The sequence below is a fragment of the Brienomyrus brachyistius genome, chromosome 8, assembly GCF_023856365.1.
Source record: "Brienomyrus brachyistius isolate T26 chromosome 8, BBRACH_0.4, whole genome shotgun sequence".
NCBI classification, from domain to species: domain Eukaryota; kingdom Metazoa; phylum Chordata; class Actinopteri; order Osteoglossiformes; family Mormyridae; genus Brienomyrus; species Brienomyrus brachyistius.
The window spans coordinates 28,374,931-28,392,078 of record NC_064540.1 but is presented as its reverse complement, the minus strand read 5'-3'; the positions used below and the strand labels follow the sequence as shown (position 1 = coordinate 28,392,078).

Below are 17,148 nucleotides of genomic sequence, written 5' to 3'. Positions count from 1 at the left end.
AGGTGTTGTGAGTGAATTTACATATAAAGAGTGACCCTCTGGACTGTGAGGAGGCTGAGACAGGGATGGGGCAGGACAGGGTGGAGACTTTGTAATTCAATTATCTTCCTTATCACCCTAGTGGTGCCGACTGGAACTCCCATTCTATCCCTGACTTCCCCCATGATCATAAATTGCTAACACTGTCTGTATTCAAATGATCAACTAAGAACATCGGTGAGTCTTTACTACTTTTCCTTACACTAATAATGCAGGAGGAAACTGCAGTACCTAGAGAAAACTCAGACGAACATGGAGGCAAACATTTAGAGCAGGGACTCAAACATGACTCAGGAGGTATGAGACGACAGTGCTAACCACTGAGACTCCCAGTTTTCACACGTTTTCGCCTAAAGTGTAATGACTCTTGCACAATTCCTTTGTCACACATAAACGTTTGTGCCCACTTTAGAGAGAGTGAAGGAAAAATCAATGTGGGGGAGGTGAAAGAAAAGGAGAACACCAAAAAGCATTATGAACAGGCTGTGTCCAGAGGCCAGTTAAATACGGGAAGTGGGTGTGACTAACAAATACAGCATGACTAAGCACCAGGGCCCTGAGATCTGGGTACGCCTTCAGGATTTCGTCAGCTTGTCCTCTTGCACAGAATACACTGCTGTTTTCATTTACCAGATGCAATCCCCCCCCCCCCCCGCCCCCCCACACACACACCACCTTTCCCTGCAGCTGGAGAGGGTTACTTCAGCGTGTTCTGGTTCACTCTGTGTCAGACCCTTGGAGCCTCACGATGGGATGTGGGACAGTGCTGCTTCTGTTTGTGGGCATACCCACGATTGTATCACCCGCATTCCTTGTCTCTCAGGACATTGCTCCTCAGGTGAGTAGCTACAGCGATGCTGCTCCTCTCGTACTACTCTGCGCCTTCACTGATCCTGCCCAGCTTCTGTGAGCGAGAGGTCTGCTTTCCCCCAATATCAGAGCCCAGGAATGAGACTATTAAGAAGAAATGGAAGAATATGAACTGGAGTCTTAGATCTTTGAATTCAGCCTTCTTCAGTAGACTGTAATTCACTGATGACAACATCTACATTGATGATATAATGCTATTCCTAATGTGAGCTGTGCTATGGACAAAGCTACAGGAAGAAGATGTAGAGAAACTGATTTCTAGCATAAGTGCATATGTCAGTTAAGTTATGGGTTATTAATACAAGTGTGTTCATATTACCAGGTGCTACCACAAATAGTCACTGGAAGTGCTGTAGTAATGAGAGTTTAAAGCTGTAAAGCCTAATTTAACGGTCATAATAATCAAAAAAGATTTCATTCAGTATTTGCGAGAGATGGCAATGCAATGACCACAGAATGCTGCAAAGACCCACAAATCTGTGCTGTGGTCTCAGCCCAAAGAACCCAGCACAAAACACACTTTTCATCATGCAGTTGTCCTGTGCATCGGTAATCCACCATATTCTCTCACTTCCAGGGCCCTGAGACTGAAGCAAGGGTGATAAAGGTAACGACTGATAGTGGTTTCTTGTTGCTTAACCAGTGCTAACCCTCTGCTTGAATGCCAGATGAAAATCCATACTCTGCATACAGCAAAAACAGCATTTTGACTAAGTCAGTGAAAATAAAATCCCCATGTGAGATTGATGAATGTTTATCAGGTCACTGACCCAGGAATTTCTCAATTGATCTGTGTGAAGTTTCAAAGTGAAATCAATTCTCTTTATTTGCTGTGCTGTGTTTAAACTTGACATTTTGTTATCCATTATTTAACAGAAACGAAGCCTTCAAAATGTGCTGGTAAGACTGAAGAATTACCCATCTACTACAACAACATGAAATTTTAATGATCATTTCAGCTCATTGGTCAGGAAATGTGACCGCAAAATTTTTTAGCTATAAAACATCTGCTCATGTCCCTGGACCTTTTGATCATGTGATCCTCCTTCCCATTTCCAAATCATTTTGCTATGCTACAAATTTCTGGTAGAAAGACACCTGGACCATCTTATTTTATACACTGCGATGCTGAAAACCGCAAGTGCCTAGTTACTGCTGTAAATTGCCAGACCCAGTGTGCTGCACTACATACAAGATATCAATCTTTACACACAACTAAAACCCCCCTCCAAATCTTCTTTCTCTCAGGATCAGAATGCTGTTGAAGTGCAAAGTGTGACGATGAACTGTAAGGTGGCATCTCGCTTTGCTCATAATGTCATGACCTCTAAGGTGGTCAACAGGGCCAACACCTCCCAAGAGGTCCTTTTTGATATCGAGCTACCTAAAACGGCCTTCATCACCAATTTCAGCATGTCAGTTCATCCCTCTTTTAACACCATTTTGACACTCTGATAACTGCAGGCTGTGATGCTTAAAGTGTGTATATGCCAATGTGTGTCCATTTTAGGGAGATTGAAGGAAAAATCTATTTGGGGGAAGTGAAAGAAAAGGAGAAGGCCAAAGAGCAGTTTCAGAAAGCTGTGTCCAGCGGCCAAACAGCTGGACTAGTCAGGTGCGAGAAGGATGTCCAATGGACATTTATGACACAGCATACTGTAAAAGGAATGTAAATTACCATTGTATTTTGTTTTCGAATAATGTCTTTCATGTGCATGCACATCTTGGTACTTGGTACTGGTCTGGTTTGGTTGCAAAGCCATGTCCATCTGACAGATTTTCTGATTTTGTGTCCAAAGAGCATCGGGCAGGAAGATGGAGAAGTTCTCAGTGTCCGTGAACATCGCGGCACACAGTGATGTGACCTTCATGCTGACGTATGAGGAGCTGCTTCAGCGTCAATTGGGCCAGTATGAGCTCATGATCCGGGTCAAACCCAAGCAGCTGCTCCAGAATTTTGAGGTCTTGGATGAGCAAACACATCACACACATCAGAAGCTGTGGTTGTAGCTTCACAAGTTCCTGCCATGATTGAGTATCTTTTTTGACATCAACACACAAATTTCAGTGCAGTTCCTTGATCTTTCTTCAACAGATCGTAGCAGACATCTATGAACCCCAAGGTATTGCCTTTCTCGATGCTTATGGCACCTTCGTCACCAATGAGCTGCTCCCCCTAGTGGAGAAAACTGTCACTGACACTAAGGTCTGTTGGTCAGCCTGGATGTAGTTAACCATTTTAAGAGGATGCTGAAGAGCAGCAAACGATTTAAAAGTAAAACCATTTGTGCTCATGGTTAGAATGTAAAACAAAAACAGCAGCAGTGAAGTCTGGAAGTCCCTTTCTCACCAGCCCTTCTGTCCCCCCCCCCCCCCCAGGCACACGTGGCCTTCAGGCCGACGGTGCAGCAGCAACGCACCTGCCCCACCTGTGATGGGACGCTGATTGATGGAGATTTCTTCATTAAGTATGATGTGAAGCGAGAGAACGACATTGGTAACATACAGGTCTGGTTATTTTTCACTGGAGATCTTTCTGTGCAGAAGAAAATTCAGTTTGATATATATATATATATATATATATATATATATATATATATATATATATATACACACACACACACACACACACACACATATATATGTCACGATCGCCGTTACGTGCGGGCGATCGAGCGTGCAGGAAGCGGGCAGGAAACAGGCAAGGGTCCGTAATCGGGGAAAACAAGGGGTTTATTCGGAGATCCGGGGCAGGGAACATAGGACGGCAACTGACATCAATGACGGACAAGGGAAACCAGGGAGACCAGGACTTAAATACACAGGACTAATCAAAGCAACTAGACACAGCTGGGTACAATCGGGAAAGAACACGTGGGTAAGCAGAGGGGCGTGGCACACACGAGGAGCAGACGGGCCGGGCATCACAGAACCCCCCCCCCAAAGGCGCGGTTCACCGGGCGCGCCCGGGAGGAGGCGACGGACGGGACGAGACAGGGGAACCTGAAAAACAAAACCCAAAACCATCAACGAGGGACCGGGAACAAGACGGACAGACAGAACAGGCACAAAGACAGGAAATGGGAGAGGACCTGACACAGGACGGGGAACGCGGACAGACAGACCAGGAAAGGGGACACAGAGGGAACAGAGGGAACAAACGGGCCAGGAGTGAAAGGAGGGAATACAGGAGGATGAGGAGCAGAGACGGGAGGAACAAAGCAAGGGGGAGCAGAGACAGGCGGGACAAAGGCAGGGGCACAGGGAGACAAGGAGGGGGAATCAAGGGGAGCCTGAGGGAGACCCAGCAGGCGATGGGAGGCGGCCGGAGGGGCCGCAGGTGGCCGGGAGGCCGGAGCCGGAGGGGACCATGAAGGGGCCGAGGAGACAGGGCGAGGGACCCACGGAGGGGCCAGGGAGGGAGCAGGAGGGAGCACCAGGGAAGGGGACGAGGGAGCCGGAGGGGCCCCTGGCGAGGGCAAGGTGAGGGGGGGAGCCACCGCAGGCGGCGACGTCGTCCGCCACGCAGGAGTGGGTGGACCCGCAGGTGACGGAGGAGCCGCCGTCGGGGAGCCCGCAGGCGACCGACCAGGCACCGGAGGGGGGAGCGAGGCCGGGCGACGAGGCCGCGGAGGGGGACCCGGGGACCCGCAGGCGACGTCCGACCCGGAGGGCCAGGACCCGCAGGCGCCCTCCGAGCCCCAGTGCAGGCGAGTGAGGGCGAGCCAGGGGGCAGGGCGGGAGGGACCCTAGCCCGGCGTCTGTGTCCCCTGCCCTTATGGGACACAGACAGGAAGCCCCGGGGCCGGGCTCGCCGGGGCGAGGGCACCAGAGTCACCAGCAGGGTCCCCGAGGGGTCCCACTCAAGCTCCTCCACCTCCGAAGAGGGAGGAGCTTCGGTGGAGTCCTCAGGGACCACCTCAGGAACTGGGGCCGAAGGGATTGGAGGGGGGTCGGGAGCTGGAATCACAAAGGGAGTGGGATCAGGAACGGGGCCAGGGACTGGAGCTGCAGGCTGCTGCAGTGGGGGCGCCTGCCAGGGAGCTGCAGGCTGCTGCAGTGGGGGCGCCTGCCCGGGAGCTGCAGGCTGGGGGAGCGCCTCGGGCGTGGGCGCTGGAGCTGCAGGCTGGGGGAGCGCCTCGGGCGTGGGCGCTGGAGCTGCAGTAGGTAGAGGGAGCAGCTGCGCAGGCAGCAGGGGCGGCTGCACAGGTGGCTGTGCTGGTGGCAGCGGCGGCGGCGGCTGCTCTGGCTGCAGCACGGGAGCGGGGTCCGCGGGCGGTGGCGGCTGCTCTGGCTGCAGCGGCGGCAGCACAGGAGCGGGGTCCGTGGGCAGGGGCGGCTGCTCTGGCTGCGGCGGCGGCTGCACGGGAGCGGGGTCCGCAGGCGGCGGTGGCTCGGAAGGCGTAGCCGGAGCCGGTGCTCTCCGGAGCTTGATCAGCCTCCGGAGGTCCTCAGCCATTCTCTCCAGGTCTGAATACGGGGATTCTGGAGAGAAGGAGGCGAAATCCTGCCCCAGTTGTGCGGCGAGCCTTTCCCCCTCCGGGGGGCCCTGTGGGGCCGGTTCCCCCATCACCCTCCAGTACAGTCCCTGGAGGGTGAAGTATCTGTCGGCGAGGGCCGCGGGCGAAACGGGCGTGGCCCCTTTAAGAGAGCGGGGGACTCGTGGGACAGCTTCCCGCACCGCTCTGGCCCCCCTATGGGCCAGCCGCTCTGGCCGGAGGACACATCGCTCCGGGGGCGACGGAAGCTCTGTGGGGGCAGGTTCCGGTTCCCGGAGTTGGAGGGGTTCCTCCTCCTCGTATTCCGTCGGGAGCCTCAACCTGGCGAGAGAGCACGCCCCCAGGCGAAGTGTCAGCTCCTCCAGCTTCGTTCTCCTCCTCCTCTGCTTCTTCTTGAGGTCCGTCATTCTGTCACGATCGCCGTTACGTGCGGGCGATTGAGCGTGCAGGAAGCAGGCAGGAAACAGGCAAGGGTCCGTAATCAGGGAAAACAAGGGGTTTATTCGGAGATCCGGGGCAGGGAACATAGGACGGCAACTGACATCAATGACGGACAAGGGAAACCGGGGAGACCAGGACTTAAATACACAGGACTAATCAAAGCAACTAGACACAGCTGGGTACAATCGGGAAAGAACACGTGGGTAAGCAGGGGGGCGTGGCACACACGAGGAGCGGACGGGCCGGGCATCACAATATATATATATATATATATATATATATATATATATATATATATATATATATATATATATATAATGCTATCATAGACTAATAGGTCTCATAGCTGTCATAGATTTTTCATTCTTTTTATAATATCAAAGCCTTTATAATCCATAACATTACATGCCCTGATGATGCTTTGTAACTGAACCATAGGCAAACAAGCATTAGGAAGGAGGGTGTGTGTGATAACAATGGTGTTTTTTTCCAGATAGTGAACGGGTATTTTGTGCACTTTTTTGCTCCTGCGGATTTGCCATATGTACCGAAGAATATCGTTTTTGTGATAGATATCAGTGGATCCATGTATGGAAAAAAAATTGCCCAGGTAAGGAAACCTGATCATGTTACCTCAGGAATACGTTTAACTCCATTTATGGGAAAGTCACACCGTTTATTTCTATATTTAGCAAAGGTTTTTGCTCAAAGTTGACACACAAATGAGCACCAGAGAGCAGGGTCAGCCAGTATCCCAGTAGCGACTGGGGTTAAGTATCACAGAATGTCCTTGCAGCAGCATCTTGGCAAAACAAAGCAGCTCATTTTGGGGGATTGATCTGATAAACTGTTACATTCAACTATGTGTTCACTGGTAAAATAAACAGTCTCATATGCAGAAATGATGATTGTTTTATTGTTAACTTGTCCCAAAAAATATTCACCGAATCATAGGAAAAAACAGTATGCTTCAAAGGCTATTTTTTTGCTTGCAAGGTCCCAGAACAACCCCCCCACCACCACCCCTCCTCTGTGTCACAAATTAAATACCAGGGTCTTCAAGTACCTTCATATGAAGGCACTTTTAATACTTCAGGTCAAAGGGCACCCATTTGTGCCTGTTAAATACTAACCGAACATCAAACTAAACATCTACCAAGAGCAACTCAAAATCCTAATTAATGAAAAAGTAAATTGGCCCAAATACTTGTTCTGAACAATCCCTGCAGCAGTGATGGCAACTGCAGAGCCCATGTAGGGGTTCAAACCATTTCTGGAGGGTGGGACTGGACTGCATGTCTGCCTAGAGGGTCATCGACCAAGTGTTTCCTGAGGTGTTTCATCATGTGATGGGTGTGAGAACACACTGCATCAGCGCAAGCTCCCACCTGGCCCGACTTGATCTGAATAGATACTCAAATTTAGCTGTGTAGCTCATGTGTGTTTTAGGACTGTGTGCCCGTGATCGAAAGGCTGATGGTTCAAATCTCATGCCTGACAGAATGATGCCAGCATTGGACAGTAGAGCAAAGCCCCTAATCCAAATTGCTCCAGAAGTGCTACATTCTGGCTGACCCTGTGCTGTTAACCCCAAACCAGTGTGTGTGTGTGTCTCATGGAGAGCAGGGCACAATTTGCCATGGGGATGAATAATATATCTCTGTTTCAATATCTTCCTCACATATTTTCCATTGCATCAGACACGTGAAGCTCTGCACACTATCCTGGATGATCTCCATGAGGATGACCACTTCACACTCATCTTATTTGATGATGAGATAAAGTATTGGGAAGAGTCCCTGGTCAAGGCTACAGAAGAGAATGTGACTCAAGCAAAAGACTTTGTTTCGAAAATCATAGCCAGGGGGAGTGAGTATGTCGAAATATAGATGCAAAGCAGGTGGTTCTCAAATGCAGTGGTATTACTGACGTTTTTTTGTCCAAAGTTCCAAAGTCTGTCTTTCACTGCCACATCCCTGCCTGTTTGGCATTATATTATTATCCATACTCTCAAAATCGAATCACAGAGGATGTAATGTTTTGGTAAGACATGAATATTCCCATTAATCACCCCCTCCCAACAATTCCAATTAGTGACTGATATCAACCAGGCTGTGCTGAAGGCTGTAGACCTTCTCTACAGAGATACTGCTGAAAACAAGCTGCCAGACAACAGTGTTTCCATGATAATCCTCTTGACGGATGGGGATCCCACTTCAGGTCTGTCTCAGTTATATTTCACCATCACAGAGTCATCAGTTTATATATAGCAGGTTCAGGGCTATTCGTGAATGAACTCATCAATCTCAATTCAAATCAGGAATTGTAATTCGAAAAAAAAGTTTGATGAAGAATTGAAACTGAACTAGAATTTCAGGAAGTTGAATTCAATAAAATTCTATGCAATTTCATGTTTTATAGGTGTCCTTAGCATATCTCTCAGATTACAAGTAGTGAAATATATTTGCATTCGTGAACATAATAAAATGTCCAAGGTACATGTCAGGTAGGAGAATAGTGTATGCAACATAGAGTAAATAAAAATGAGAAATGAGTGATAAATGAGCATTATTACTGAGAACTAAGACACCTGTAGACATCTATGCCTCAATGCAGATTTGAAAATAGTATTTATAACAGTAAAAATTACTTGAATAGAAATATTTTACTAAAAATGTGGAGATAATGTATAGCGCCTTGCTTGCTTTTGTAATGCTCATGTATTACATCGCCTCAAACTTTTTTTTTTACTTGTTATTGTAACAAATCATAATTACTTGTTCAAATTTCACATCACTATGATTACTGATCTGTCAGACCTAAATGTGTTGCCAGTGACACAAACATCATTTTACAGTAAGGGAATCAGATGTGACTTGGAAATCCATCACTTCAAAAAGCTTTGCTGTCTTTGGTCTTTGGTGGGGGTCTTAATGTTTTTATAAAGCCCTTCATATTACATGTCCAATATTTAGGAAATCAAGCCTACCTCTTAGAAGTGGAATTCAGTTCTGTTTCCTATAATTACAATTCAGATACAATTCACTTTCTATAGAGTGGGGAGATCCAATTTCAGTTCCTACACCAGGAAGTAAATTTGAATTCACCATGCAGTCACAATTCAATTCATAAATGGCCCGAACTCTGACATATAGCAATCTCAGCCTCAGATATCCACACCTGTAATGAAATGCACCATCTAACTTGAATGTTGCCATGTTTGTCCATGTAAAAAAGCCAACAATTATCTAGTTCTGTCCCAATATTTTGTGCACATTTGTAGCTGCCTCCATCTGTATACATTAAAATGTCAAGGTTTGATGAAGACCTGCAATGTGAAATATTTAAAAGACATAAACTGAAACCAGTATAATCTGTAAAGTTTCAAAGGATAATCCTTTTTTTTTTTGGATGAGGAACTGAACTACGATAGGATTTGTTTTCCCTAATTCACCAATTTCTGTATGCAGAACTAAAGCAGATCAAGAGCAAAACACAATGATTTTCCATATACATACAATCAAAATTACCATAAATATATGTTTATGCTATGTGCATGTGTTTTATAGGGGAGACATCTTCAGTAGCAATTCAGAGTAATGTGCGTAATGCAATCCAAGGGAATATGACTCTGTTCTGCTTGGGATTTGGCTTTCATCTGCAATACAATTTCTTGGATGTGATGGCCCAGCAGAATAATGGCTTAGCCAGAAGGATCTATGAAGATTCAGATGCTGTTCTCCAGCTTACGGTACTGTGCCAGCCAACCATTCCCCTGATGGGGATATGGAATAAGGGTGTAACTAAAATAGAATCATTTCTGCCCAGGAGAGGCATAAGACTTTACAACAATCATTGTCTTTTTCAGACTACTTGGAAGTGTGAATATGTGTTGTTACTACAAGTTGGAGTAGATGCATGATAACAGATAATCTATTCAGTTTCATTACCACAAGCATATCTGTATATCACCTATTCTCCGTTGACATTTCTTTGCAAAGATGTGTGTGTTGATCTTGCATTTCATTTTTTGCCACTCTCTGTTAAAGGGGTTTTACAGCGAAGTGGCCAGCCCTTTGCTCTCCGAAGTGCACCTGAATTACCCCCACAATGCAGTTGATAGGCTAACCCAACACCATTTCAAACAATTGTTCAATGGCTCAGAGATTGTGGTTGCTGGGCAGATATCAGATGATGACCTACAAAACTTCATTTTTGAGGTGTCTGCACAAGGGGTGAGAGATTACTTCCATCATTTTGTGCCCAAGTAGGAAAGTTTTGCTCCAAACATAACAGTAGAATTAAGAACCACCACATTATACATTTTTCAGATGAATGACATAAAGTTCCAGGGTCAAGCAACTGCTGAGGACTGGAATACCATCTTTCCAGAAAAGGAATACATCTTCGGAGACTTCACTGAGCGTCTTTGGGCATATCTTTCTATTCAGCAGTTGCTTGCCAAAAGGTTGGGCTGAATGTCATTGCCAAGGCAGTATAATATGCTAATCTCGTGAAATTCTAGTGTTGTTTACTAGAGTATGCCTTTTGAATTTTTGCTACTAGCCCTGTCTCTGGTGTCTTTGGTATCCAGTTAAGGAATATTAAACCACCAAATTTCCATGTGATGTATGCATACATGTGGAGGCAGAGTAATCATGGATGCTCTTCTCTGGGAATTTGTCTCCATAGGGAGAGTGGCAAGGTGGAGGAGAAGGCTAATGCGACGGCTGAAGCTCTGGCGCTGTCCCTGCGTTACAACTTTGTGACTCCACTTACCTCCATGGTGGTGACCAAACCTCAGAAGGACGAAACACCAGAGGATGTCATGATCGCAGACAAGCTGACTGAGGGTGCGAGTCCTGCTTTTCAGTTGGGGTCTTGGCTAGATGACCTCTCTGTATAGGAATCCACAAGCTACAAAATAATTTCCTAATTAATCTAATTTAAATTGACAAAGCCAGGTGAACAATCAAGCAAATTTGTTCAAATATAGTAAACATATTCTAGTAATACAATTACAATCACAGAGAAATATACTGGGGGAAACCAGCCAATATAATGTTACCCTCTGATAAACTTTAAACCAAAGCCATACATAATATCCCAGCTCTTACCTGAATCATATACTGTGAAGGTGACCACTGCTCACTTTTGTCATTTTGCAGATGAACGTCATAGGCCAAATTATGCTGGTAAGTTATAGTTACTTCTAAGCATAAATTTGAACATGTGTATCCAGAGCATAATCTCTGCATTAGAATGCAGGTTGGTCAATGAGATCAAACTTGTTTGATCCCAGGGGGTTATACAGCATTAATATTTTGAACATAATACAGATGAAATATTAGCATTGAAGTATTATGTGTTTTGGATGCAAGTTGACCATCAATGGATTTAACATCACTCTGAAAAAAAACACATGAAACTTTTTATTTTGTAAGCTTGTAGCTTGCTGTCAGAGATAAATCTTTTTCTAAACACAGGTATTCAGATACCCCAGCATGCAGCACATAGAGTCACAAGCGGTATGTCAACAGCTTCTATGTAGATTTCATATTTGACTTAGCATTAATGAAAAACATGAAAAAAAACATTAAAAATTGCTTTTTTCCCCCAGTGGATGGAGATCCCCATTTTATCATCCAAGTTGCAGATCTGAATGACACTTTGTGCTTTAACATTGATGATGTCCCAGGCACAATTTTCAACCTGGTGAAAGACCCTTTATCAGGTGAGATATTAGTCTGGAAATACTGGGAAAAGACCTAGTGACTATGGTAAAAGCTGCAATAAGCCACAGTAAATCTGTTACAGAGAACAAAAGATTGGTAATACAACCTTTAAGAGAAGGATATTCTATGCCTTAATGCAGTTAAATAAGTAAATATTTGAATGTATTATTTGATAATCAACTGTGGGTTCACACTCACGTGATTTCTGTAGGACTTGTGGTCAATGGCCAGACCATAGGGGATAAGAAAGTGGACCTTGGAAGCAAAGTCCACACCTACTTTGGACGGTTTGGGATAGCTCACCAAAAGCTAAACCTCAAGGTGGAGGTAACCACCCAAAGCATCATTGTCTACCAGGACAGGCGGAAGACTTTACTCTCTTGGTCTGACAACAGGATTTTCAGGGGCCCTGGGTGAGCTTGAAAAACACTGAAAGAGATGCTGAGCATTTTACATAAAGACAGACAGGTTGAAGTTGAGGTTGATGATCATCCTGCATTGTTGCAAATTTCCTAGCCCCCAGCTTGTGATTCCTCTTGTTTTTAATCATGTTTTGAAAAATTTGCTCTCTTTTGACTCTTTACTGAATTCAAGACAATTTACATAGAGAGAAACCACAAAATAATACTAAATACTATGAACATCCCATGCCATCCTATACATCAGAAATTTGCATGCCGGTGCAGCTACTTTGCACAAATACCTGCAGCACATAAAAGCAAAGCACTTGCAGCCTATAAGTAGTTTTATCTGTAAGGAGGATTTTACCCCCAGAAATCAGTTTTGATATTATGGATCCACAGTCGACAGGCCACCTTAATAATCAATTTTTCACAATATATTGACGCATCTTTACGCCGCTATTGTTCAGTTTTGAGATTCTGTCAAGTGCATTCATTCAGGTATCCGACTCTGCTTTCTCATGACCATAATGCACTGTCATCTCTTTCTTATGCAGTGTGGAATTTGAGATCACAAAGGAACGCAGTCTTACTGTCACTATGAGGGACTCCGCCAAGTTTGTTATCATCTTGCACAGGGTGTGGAAGAAGCACCCATACCACCGGGACTATCTGGGCTTCTATACTCTAGACAGCCACCTTCTCTCCAGCAAAGTTCATGGCCTCCTTGGTAAGATCTGACTGGCCCTGTCCCCTGAGATTGTAACATCATCATCTGAGAATCCCCCATGGGTTTAGAATCTTGAATTTGGTGATCAATGATCATTGCTGACACACCTCAGCACACAGTGCACAAAAAAGAAATGTGTCCTCTGCATTTAACCCATACAGTATGTGACGTCCTGACATAGCAGGGGGCAGCAGTTTGAACCAGCAAACTTTCTGAAGACTGCTTCATATTTATTGTGACCTGACACACTAAAGGCATTTTCTCATGTTTATTCTCTCATGTCTACCTGTAAAGGTGTCCCTACTTAGGCCTATGCTACAGGACTACAAATTGTAAACAGCAGCCATTAGTCACGTGTAAAACAGTAGCTATGCACAATGGACTTTTCTGCTGACTTCTCTTCTAAACTGGACCTCAGCATTAATTCTTCCACACTATTTGGTCTCATTTGCCCTCTACAGGACAATTCTACCACGGCCTGCAGTTTAAGGTTGGTGAGCTGCATGCAGGAAAGGATGCAGACAAACTAGATGCCACCATGAGGGTGAAGGGTCAGCAGCTCACTGTCACCTGGTAAATATCTGCACAGATCTCTGTCTTTGCCTGGTCTTCTGGTTTTAGCACCTTTCTCTTTCCATGTACATCAGAATCTCTCCTCTGATCAGAAGCACACTATACATAATACAACACAGAGAAACATGGCAACATGATGCCACGAAATGTTGCTCACCTTAGGATGTTTCTCGGGCCTACAGGGGATGGCAAAGAGATTTCCGCAGGAATGTCAAGTATGGTGAAGATGTACCCTGCTGGTTCGTGCACAGCAATGGCTCAGGCCTCATCGACGGGACTCACCATGATTATGTGGTATCCGAGATATTCAAGACCAGCTGAGTGACAAAACCATCAGCCAAATTGGTGATATGCTTCAAAGGCAATAACAAAATACGACAAAATGTAGACTATTAGTTTAATTTACTTAATAACCAGGTATATTGATGTGTATGACAAAAACATGTTAGCTATAAACCATTAATATCTTAAACACCTTGCAGTCATTTTATATTCATTGCCTTATTTCCTTTTACCTGGGAAACATTTACCTGTTCAAATAAGTGGTTCCCACACCTTAGTCTGCCTCCATATCACTGTTATTCAACAGAGAGAATCGTTCTTTCCTCCAGTTTTTGTAGAAACATCATTTTGTTCCAGTTTGTATGGTGCAATTTTGAATGACATACCTCCATGTCCCCCAAGCACAACATTCAAAGAGGACACACTGATCCCTAGACACCAGCATCTATCAAATTCTTGGAAAACGGTTTGTACAGGACTACATGTCCCACCCAGACTGTGAATAGGCATTTAGCTGGAACTACTTTACATTTTGTACTTTCATTCAGAAATGGCCATTTAGTGTCTCTCCTTGGGGTCTCCATGCAGCTGAGATCTCAGTCTTTGAGATGACCCACTTTAAAGGTGAACAGATGAAGAATGTCAGCTTCATAAAACATTATCAAAAAGAAGAAATCCCACAGTTCAAGGTCACTTTTACATTTTGAAGTGATTCAGGCAGAAAGTGTTACATCAGCTTCTTTGGTCATTTCCTGCAGCATTAGCTTGTTTATTATTTCTGGCACTTTTTCTCCTCTCCCATTTTCAATTTGCAAATGTACAGGGCAAGTGACAGGATAGGAAAACACTACTTTAAAGAAGCGGACAGAGAACAAGGCAGCTTTTCTGTGCTGGTAATAAAATTAGGCTGCCATCAGCATGAGCAACATTTTATAAACAAACATTTTCTACCAATAGTACGGTGGGAGGGTGCTTTGAAAAAATATGACGGAACTTGGTGCGTTTGCATTGCCAGCCTACTCTTACGTATTCCTTTGATAAACTTGCCATCCATACATATTCCAGCTGCTTACTCAGACGTCTGGGTAGGACCGTGCGGCCTATTCCAGGCCTCACAGGGGACTAGGGGTGCAAACTTGATAGGATTCCTATTCATCCCAGGGGTCAGGTGACCAATGACTTTAAATTGTAAAGCAGCCTTAAGTTATTTTGAGAGAGATCATCACCAAAACCAATATTACGCAACTGGCTGGATTAGGAATGTGAGGAGCTAACCTTAAGAACTTCTACAGGTCTGATAAAAAAAAAAAAAAAACGGAGATATGGCCAGAGTCAAAACATACCTTAGATAATAGTTTTGTCAAACCTCCTGAAAATACAAATGATCTTCATCTTACCATGGATCGCCTGCCACCTGCTGGACACAGTTATTACTCCAGATAAAGAAAGAATATGCCCGTATGTGATTCTTAAAGTACATTTTTTTTGTCACTAAAAAACATCACAAGTCTAGCAGATCACAGGCTATTAATGTTTAGATGGTACAGCAACAATTTACACCACTCAAAGAATCTGGATCAACAGAGACTCGGAGCCTAATTTGTTTACTTATTCAATGGACACTTCTGTCAAAAGCAACACACAGGCAAACAAGGTTAGCTGCCATCCCGCGAGCAAATGGGGTAAAGTGCCTTGCTCAAGGGCCCAACAGCGATATGAGTTTCTTGCTGGGCACAGGATTTGAGCTAGGGTTGCCACCCGTCCCTTATAATATGGGATTATCCTACATTGGAATATAAACTGCTGCATCCCTTATTAAATGGGAGGATCCCATATTATAAGGGACAGGTGGCATCCTTACTTTGAACCCATTACCTTGCATATATATCCATCACCCAATGAGATACACCCCACTCCAAGGTTTGATTCCAAATAGAACCTCGGATTCTAATTGGGATCCATATCTGCTTTGGTGGTAGGACACACCATTGGGTTTTGTCCGCCTAATGGTGGACAGATCCCTGGAGGCTGGTTCCTATTGGACCTGCATGAAGTTGGCCCCTCGTACATTTCAGATTTTAACCTAACTGGTCCCAATGGTTTGTGACGCTGAAATTTCCATGTGTTGCTTTAATTTCTGAGATAAAAATGTTTCTTTACATGGTAAACCTCAGTACACAAATTTAATTTGAATGTAGTACCTTACTACACAAATTTAATTTGTTCCAGAAAGCTGGTCAACTTGCAATCTGGTCGAATGTCCCCACAAGAAATGAATTTAATCCATTCCAGACACCCAAATAAATTCCTATTTAAACTTATTTACCTACATAACTACTGATAAAAAGCATCAACTATCAATCTAATACACACATGAAAAAGCAGACATACAAAGCAATAAACATGGAATAAATGACAATGTCATACTCTGAAGGGAGAGCAGAGACACATGCACCACTACAAATTACGGTCTCACTATGATTTCCTTTTTATGTTCTACAGTTACTCTCACCACTTTTCTCTTTGGTTTGCTGTTCACTTTGTGGCTATGATTACTGTATCACTAAATGTTCTGCACATAATGCACAAAAAAATCACACTGAACACACGTCGCACGTCGAACTCCGTCGAGAGGTACTGCAAGACTGATAAGCATCAAAGTCAATTTGCCTTTGTTTCAGCCCATGAAAGACACATTTCAACCCGTACAAGTTTTAGCAGGTCTGTTTTGTTTTGTCTTGTTCCGAGTATTTGGTTGAGTTGCCGCTAGATTTTTCTTGACCGACCCATTGAAGTCCGGCGTCTTGAACTATACAAGTTATAGCAGGCACGGTCGAGTTCCAAGATTTCGGGGGAAGTACAAGTCTAAAAAGAAAAAAAATCGACAGACCCGATTGATGTCTGAATTGGTTGAGGCATTTGAGTACCAAGGTTCCACTGTATTGGTGCGTTCGATTTTATCTCTCCAAAGTCGTAAATTCCGAAGGGTTGTGACGTCACGTCTGACCAATCTCCTGTTCCAGCTACACATCTTGGAAGAAACATGGCTGCCTCCACGAACACGCTGTTGTGTGTTGTTCCTTTATATTTTTGCAGATTTGGAACAAGATTCTTTTCCCCGAAAAACAAACAAACAAGAAACATGAACTTGTCAACCCACATTAAAAGCTTTATAATATTTTAGTATATCCATAGCGATATTCTTTTTTTAAGAGATAAACTGCAAACAAAGACACTAACAAGGCCGGCAAAGATCTGATATTGCATGCTAGGATACCGTTTATGGTCATGCTATAGATTCTCAAAATCGACCACAGAAAGTGACGTTTCTCCATTACATTTTTATCTGACTTCCGATTCGGAGAGAGATAATCGAACATTGGGAGGACATGCCATCCCTCAGATATTCTGATGTGCTTACAATGGTCCCTCCAATGTATATTATAATTATGGCCTTGGGCTCAAGATTTATTGTCATATATATGAAGTACAGAATGTGCTAAAATATGGGAAAGTAAGAATTTCACTGTAACATATAAACAAGTCTAATACCTTCTGAAAAGCAAGGTCCTATTGTA

The 17,148-nt window shown here is 44.4% G+C and overlaps 1 protein-coding gene across 1 annotated transcript; it reads left to right on the top strand.

The window, feature by feature from the left end:
- Positions 1 to 709: 709 nt before the first annotated feature.
- Positions 710 to 13,760, top strand: LOC125747345 (inter-alpha-trypsin inhibitor heavy chain H3-like). The gene is made up of 22 exons (XM_049022512.1): positions 710 to 877; positions 1,487 to 1,516; positions 1,786 to 1,809; positions 2,158 to 2,324; positions 2,420 to 2,524; positions 2,709 to 2,871; positions 3,005 to 3,115; positions 3,289 to 3,417; positions 6,343 to 6,459; positions 7,550 to 7,718; positions 7,944 to 8,069; positions 9,419 to 9,600; positions 9,899 to 10,084; positions 10,181 to 10,317; positions 10,542 to 10,702; positions 11,018 to 11,044; positions 11,336 to 11,377; positions 11,470 to 11,583; positions 11,796 to 11,997; positions 12,543 to 12,715; positions 13,177 to 13,288; positions 13,471 to 13,760. The coding sequence occupies exons 1-22, from the start codon at positions 788 to 790 to the stop codon at positions 13,607 to 13,609; spliced, it is 2,706 nt and encodes a 901-aa protein (XP_048878469.1). The 5' UTR covers positions 710 to 787; the 3' UTR covers positions 13,610 to 13,760.
- The last annotated feature ends 3,388 nt before the right edge of the window (positions 13,761 to 17,148 follow it).

Excerpts from the sequence above, each read along its gene's own strand:
- LOC125747345 (XM_049022512.1), top strand. The coding sequence starts at position 788 with ATGGGATGTGGGACAGTGCTGCTTCTGTTTGTGGGCATACCCACGATT. Across the intron at positions 11,378-11,469 it reads AGCACATAGAGTCACAAGCG|TGGATGGAGATCCCCATTTT; the intron begins GTATGTCAACAG and ends TTTTTCCCCCAG. Across the intron at positions 12,716-13,176 it reads CAAAGTTCATGGCCTCCTTG|GACAATTCTACCACGGCCTG; the intron begins GTAAGATCTGAC and ends TGCCCTCTACAG.